A 6,835-nucleotide genomic window follows, 5' to 3' on the forward strand; every position below is an offset into this window, starting at 1 on the left:
ATAAAAAGTAAAATAAAATAGAATTAAAGAAGATAAAAAAGATGAAGAAAAAAAATCAACAACAAATAAAAGCTAAAATAAAATAGAATTAAAAAAATGAAAGAATGAGAAGCAAAAAAAAGAACAGTATAAAAAATGTTTATTGAATAAGAGTCAATACAAAAAAAAACTATACAAATTGAATGAGAAATATTTCAAGAGCACCAATTTATAAAGAGAAGAAAAAAAATAAGAGGAAAAATAACAAGACCAGAAATAATTTTACAAGAATATAAAATAGCGATGATAATAATAAAAAGAAAAATATGTAAATGACATTTACTGTGTTTTATTCATCTTAATTTGTTTTCTGTGTAACGATATTATTTTTAAAAAATTGTTTAACGATACGCAAACGGACCTGATACCGGATTGTTGCTCTTAGAATTAGGTAAAAGTCAATAACATTTAAATATGCTATACGAACATGAAAAAAATTAGATCAAATAAAAGGAAATCGTTCATTTGTTTCTGTATGTTTTTCTTTGGTTTTTTTTTAATACACACATTTTCAAATTTTTCTGATTAAAAGAGCACTTCATAAATTTCGGATTCCAGTACTTGGTATAAAAAGGTAATTTATTCTGATGATTATTCATCAACACATTTATTGGAATAGACTTGACCATTTTTGATCGTTTATGAAATGTTTTGCATAATGCCATATTTGAAATTTTTGTGGATTTACACTTGATCTAAATTCCGCTAAATTATTATATATTCAAACTCGCATCGGTGAGAACATATTTTTCGGTTTTTTTCTCAATTCTTAAATTGTATCTGTTGAATAAAAAAATTATGTGTAAAACGATATGAATTTAAGATTTTTTGTTGAAAATTGAAATGTTTGTGATTAGTTTGGAAAAATTTGATGAAATAATTACTCTTCGAATATTTTATCAATAAAAATTAAAAAATCAAATTTTGCGAATATTTTCCAGATTGAATATTTTATATTTTTTATTTGATTGAATTGGCACATAGAATAGTTTTTTTTCCCTAATGACATTTCAAAAAAAACTCTCCCTAATGACATTTAGCTAATGTCCAAATTGTGAACAACACACATCTATGTTACTATGCATTTATTTGTATATAATTTCAATGTAACTTTGGATCTGGTACAAAATCCCAAATGTAAGAAGCAAAAAATGAAAGACTTGAATTGCTAACTCTAACCAACTCTAACTTAATATTTTTTCGTATTTTTCAATTTTCGAAATCATAATAAAAACAAAATCACTCTTTATTTGAAGCAAATAGAAAATCATCATTGCATTGTTAAATTAATTTATTTTTGCTGCTGTACACATTCTAAATATCAACTAAAATATGGTTATTTTATGCTCATTCGATTATTGTTATCGATAATGTCTCTCAATTAAAAGCATTGTTGTGTCATTGAACATCATCTGACTTCATGCTATTGTCGCTGGCATCTGGTCAACTTGACACATTTCCACTTTTCTTCGTATGTTTGAATGCGATAACATAGCGTTGAGCGACCATAAGAGGTGGCGAATAACCTTCTGGATAGCTGGCATCTTCAAAAAGTAGTTCATAGTCAGCGGTAGCTGTTTCGGGTAAATTATTTATGATAGCCTTGTAGAAACACGTTGTCTGTGGATAAAGTGCCATCACTGAAAAATCGATAGAAAAATAAATAAATTAGAAAAAACTTATGACTTAAAAACGTCTCTTCCTTACCCATGGTTCCTTTTGCGAATAGCGCATGAGAATCTGTTTCTGGATTGGCTCTCATCAATGGCAGCGGTACGATCCTTCGCTTACTCAAAACATGTCTGTCTTTAGTTTCATCAATGTCATCGACCTCATACTTATTTTGACTCGCATTGAATGACACAATTTCGGCTAAAATCCAGCTGTCTTCATCCTCTAAACCTTTAACCAATGCAGCCACAATATCTCCCGGTTTTGCGATGTAAGTACTGTCGGCACCGATAGCACCAACTAGAGGTGGTGTCTTTTCATCCGGTTTGCTCACGTAAAGCGGTAATGTTTGAGCTGATATTTGTAGCATTTTCATTAATGCACCACGTCGAATAGTTTCTTTATTTCCAGCATTGCGTGCCTGCCAAAAAAAACCAAAGCAATACATTAAAACCACAGATAGCGTCGTAAAATTACTGGATTTTACCTGAATTCGTCGTTCGTTGCGAATATTTCGAATTTCTTGTATCTTTGCTAAAGCATCGCGAATCAAACTTTCCTCCTGAATTGCGTCGTTCATACAAGTCTTGTATTGACTTCGAAGTTTGTGCTGCGCTGAATCCGACCCGTATTTATCTTGCAGTCTCGTCAAGTTATTGAGATTGTTTTCGTTGCGACGTCGCTCATTATCAATGGCATGCACTAGCCCCTGGATTGCTGTTAGGCGCTCCTATTTAACGATTTTTCAAAAAAAAAAAAAATAATATCATATTCAAGAGAATATTTTTTTATTGAAAAACTTTGCATACACATTTTAATGATATAATTTCAAATTACCTGAACTTGTAGTGCTGCTAATTCCGGTGTTAAAGGCATTTTTTCGATTCAATAAATATCGGCTTCTGTGATTAAACACAAAATGCAAGAAAGTGTTTAAATTTGTTTTTATGTATGTGACGAGCTGTCAGTGCGCTACAAATTTGGTTATGATTGAATTTCTCATTTGGGAGAAATGGAGAGTTTTATGGAGATTGTGACAAATCGGTTTACATTTTTTATTTTTGTTTCATTTCATTCAATTTTCATAAAATAAATTAAAAATTTAAATTATAAATTCGAAAATGAAAAAAAAGAAGAAATTCAAAAATATGTTCAATATTTATCATCAAATAATATTCTCACTTTTATAAACATTCAGTGAAAAAGTCTCCATCTGTATTTGGTGTGTTTGTCGTGTACTCTCTCCACAGCATGGGTCGAGAAATGTCATTTGTATTCAATATGTCTGCTTCCGGATTCGGCCTTGTTCTTTTTAGTCGTGATATTCTGACCGTATAGGTGAGTGTTTTTAACTCTCTGCAATTTTTCAGAGAAAAACATAAAAAATTCTCAAAATTTTGTCATAAAAATTGAACAAAAGTATTAAGTGTGCAATCGGTTCCAAGGAAATATAATTAAATTTCTATAGATTTATATTTTTCGTGATTTTTTTTTAATCAAATGTGCACATTGAAATTTAAGGCCCAAGTATATATGGAATGTGAACCGCATGGTTTCACTGTGTGAGAAAAAATCTCAAGTATCCACAATTGAATTTTTATAGTCATTTTCGTCAAAATTTTATCACTTCATAACCCTTTTTTCGTGAGCAACTTTCAATTTAAGCGACAAATTAATTTTTCGAATAAAAAAATCCATTTAAATTGCCCAAATCATTCCATATTATAAATTAGTTTCGTGTACAAAATTGTTCATAACCTCACAATTTTATTTGGTTTCGTACGACGATTGTGGGAAATCTGTGCTTGATAAATTCGGTGTGTTCTCTTCATTTGAACAAAAAATGAATCGATTTTCATTATATTTTCGTTTTGTTTTTGTGTTCAGAAATTAGATGAACGATAGCAATTTCTAGATTTGGTTAATTCAGGTCAATTCAAGCTACATATGTTTTGGCAAATGTGTTGTAGTTTATCCATGTGCTTTGAGATAAGCGACAAAATGGCATAGTACAAGACCATGTGAAACATTTTGTTGATGGTTAAAAAAATGATGTCATTATCACAGACGGATTTCCCACATCGTGGTGAATCAAACGTAGAATTGAGAGTGTATTTCGATTAGTTTATTATGAAAAATTTAAAGTAAAGTAAAGAAAATTTCCAAAAGCGAAAATACAATCCCGAAGTGAATGGCATTATTTTAAAATTGTACTAAAAGTCATTTGTTTTTTTCTATCTCTCTCCCTCTCTGTTCTGACACTAGAAATTGTTCATCTAATCGGCCAAACGGACACAAAAACACGACACAATGCCGCAAAATGAGTATATGGATCGTCACCGTAAATTGTACGGTCGACGGTTGGATTACGAAGAACGAAAACGTAAACGTGAAGCTCGTGCACCACGTGAACGTGCAAAGAAGGCACAAAAATTGCGCGGTATCAAAGCGAAATTGTTCAACAAAGAGCGTCGCAATGAGAAGATTCAAATGAAAAAGAAGATCCAAGCACACGAAGAGAAAAAGGTCAAGAAACAAGATGAAAAAGTCGAAGATGGTGCAATTCCAACATATTTGCTTGACAGAGGTGTTCAATCGAGTGCCAAAGTTTTATCAAATATGATTAAACAGAAGCGTAAAGAAAAAGCCGGCAAATGGGATGTACCGATTCCAAAAGTTCGTGCCCAATCCGATGCCGAAGTGTTCCGTGTATTAAAATCGGGCAAAACAAGGCGAAAAGCATGGAAACGTATGGTTACCAAAGTCACATTTGTTGGTGACAATTTCACACGTAAACCACCGAAATTCGAACGTTTCATTCGTCCGATGGCACTTCGATTCAAGAAAGCACATGTCACACATCCAGAATTGAAAGCCACATTCCACCTGCCAATCATTGGTGTGAAAAAGAATCCAAGCTCACCGATGTTCACCAGTTTGGGTGTCATCACAAAGGGTACGGTCATCGAAGTTAACATCTCTGAACTCGGTTTGGTTACACAAACTGGCAAAGTTGTTTGGGGTAAATACGCCCAAGTCACAAACAATCCAGAAAACGATGGTTGCATTAATGCCGTTCTTCTTGTTTAGGCCAACCTTTTGTTCGTTGATATTTTCTCTAGTTTTAAGATATACACCGACCTCTTTGTACAATAAAATGAATAAAACAATTTCAATCGAGATAATTGAAATGAAAAAGAAGATTTTCCACTATTTTAAATATAACACTCAAAACTTTCTGTTCAATTTTTATGCATACCTTAAACTTCCTTCGAAATACTTCAAACTATTCAAATGTGGATGACGGAAAAAAATCTCATCTGCACGCCACAAAAAAATGTCATTCAAATTTACAAAAAAAAAAAAAAAAATGTTTCGTTCAACTCCTCTTTTTTTCTAGACACATTGAATAGTTGTCAATCATGCAGATCTTCGTTAAGACCCTCACGGGCAAGACTATCACTCTTGAAGTCGAACCTTCCGATACTATCGAAAATGTTAAGGCCAAAATCCAAGACAAGGAGGGAATTCCACCAGACCAACAACGTTTGATCTTTGCTGGCAAACAATTGGAAGATGGTCGCACATTGTCCGACTACAACATCCAAAAGGAATCAACCCTTCACTTGGTGCTCCGTCTCCGTGGTGGTGCCAAGAAACGTAAGAAGAAGAATTACTCAACACCAAAAAAGATCAAGCACAAGAGAAAGAAGGTCAAGCTCGCCGTCTTGAAATACTACAAGGTTAGTTATTTTTATTTTCATATTAAACTATGCCGTTTTTCAATGAATTTAACTTGTTTTTGCAAATATTTTTTGAACATCATTGTCATTACATTGCAACTAATACCATTTGTGTTTTTCTCTCTTTTTTCTTCTTTCAAATTCATAGGTCGATGAAAACGGCAAAATCCACCGCTTGCGTCGTGAATGCCCAGGCGAAAACTGTGGCGCTGGAGTTTTCATGGCTGCACATGAAGACCGTCACTACTGCGGCAAATGCTCGCTCACATTTGTTTTCTCAAAGAACGAAGAGAAATAAATTAATATGGAATTGTAACATTTGAATATAATTTCAAATAAAATAAAATCTTTTTAATTCGTTTGGAATTACAATCCAATTCATCAAAATGCTAAATCTTTTATTTGCTCTCTTTTTTCGCAGATTTTTTGAAAGTTAAATTCTTTATTTTTAGCTTGAACTTTAAAATGTTGATGAACAATATGAATCTGAAAATCGGATAAAAAGGTAACCACACAGGTTTGTTTATACGCTAATAATACATATGTGACTAAGGTGAGCAACACCATCTATGACATAGTAGCAAAAAAATTACATATTAGAATTCGATTTACTTAAGTACTTTAATTAAAGAAAGAAAATCCTAATAAATTCCAGTATTTAAGAAAAATCATGAATTTATGGTGAGTGAAAAACAACGAAAAAATTGTACTACTTGAAAATAAATAACAATAATTTTTCATTCAACTTGTCATGAAATAACGATTTTGTTGATGCCCACATTTTGTGAGTCCCAAAATACTAATTGTGTTTTATTTTATGTAGATATATTTTGGTATTGAAATATCATCAGAGCAACGAAAATGTTCGGCCAGAATAGCTGCAATGCAAAGCTCAAGCACCCGGCAAACAATTGGTACCAGAAAATAGAATGTATTTGATTGTATAATTTATATTCTTTATTAATTATCGTAGTGTGTGTGTTTGAACACATATCCCACATTAATGGCTGCGAATTTTTGAATTTTAGTTGAGAAAATTCAATAGTTCAGAAATAAGAAAGTTTGAATCTTATCAATTAATCCAAGAAAATTAGATGGATTTTTCGATGCGACGATGGCATCAAACATTCAGCTCGAAAAACTTTTGATTACTTTTCCCAAAGTGATTACTGATAAGTTTGCTGGATAAAAATAAATATTTTAAATGTGTGCGAAAAAGTAAAATAACTTTAAAAAAAGAAAGTAATTTTAATTTGGAAAATTGAATTGACTCGTATTTGGCATAGCACTTGTTAGAAAGCAATTTTGCAGCCTGTGAATGCCAGGAAATACTTTTACCAAAAAATTCAAATTATAATATATGCCCGCAATGAACACCTATT

At 32.0% G+C, this 6,835-nt stretch overlaps 3 protein-coding genes across 3 annotated transcripts; 2 read left to right on the plus strand and 1 right to left on the minus strand.

The window, feature by feature from the left end:
* Positions 1–1,312: 1,312 nt before the first annotated feature.
* LOC116341016 (SAGA-associated factor 29) lies at positions 1,313–2,668 on the minus strand. The gene is made up of 4 exons (XM_031767843.1): positions 2,548–2,668; positions 2,198–2,440; positions 1,747–2,131; positions 1,313–1,679 (listed from the first exon to the last, which is right to left on the minus strand). Exons 1-4 carry the CDS (start codon positions 2,584–2,586, stop codon positions 1,483–1,485), a joined length of 864 nt encoding a protein of 287 aa, XP_031623703.1. The 5' UTR covers positions 2,587–2,668; the 3' UTR covers positions 1,313–1,482.
* A 292-nt stretch (positions 2,669–2,960) lies between these two features.
* LOC116340731 (ribosome biogenesis protein NSA2 homolog) lies at positions 2,961–4,913 on the plus strand. Its single transcript, XM_031767368.1, has 2 exons — positions 2,961–3,048; positions 3,976–4,913. Exon 2 carries the CDS (start codon positions 4,021–4,023, stop codon positions 4,798–4,800), a length of 780 nt encoding a protein of 259 aa, XP_031623228.1. The 5' UTR covers positions 2,961–3,048; positions 3,976–4,020; the 3' UTR covers positions 4,801–4,913.
* Positions 2,962–5,840, plus strand: LOC116340732 (ubiquitin-40S ribosomal protein S27a). Its single transcript, XM_031767369.1, has 3 exons — positions 2,962–3,048; positions 5,111–5,453; positions 5,602–5,840. Exons 2-3 carry the CDS (start codon positions 5,133–5,135, stop codon positions 5,749–5,751), a joined length of 471 nt encoding a protein of 156 aa, XP_031623229.1. The 5' UTR covers positions 2,962–3,048; positions 5,111–5,132; the 3' UTR covers positions 5,752–5,840.
* Positions 5,841–6,835: the final 995 nt, after the last annotated feature.

This window comes from Contarinia nasturtii, unplaced genomic scaffold (genome assembly GCF_009176525.2).
Source record: "Contarinia nasturtii isolate CC-2019 unplaced genomic scaffold, AAFC_CNas_1.1 Cnas_scaffold_695, whole genome shotgun sequence".
NCBI classification, from domain to species: domain Eukaryota; kingdom Metazoa; phylum Arthropoda; class Insecta; order Diptera; family Cecidomyiidae; genus Contarinia; species Contarinia nasturtii.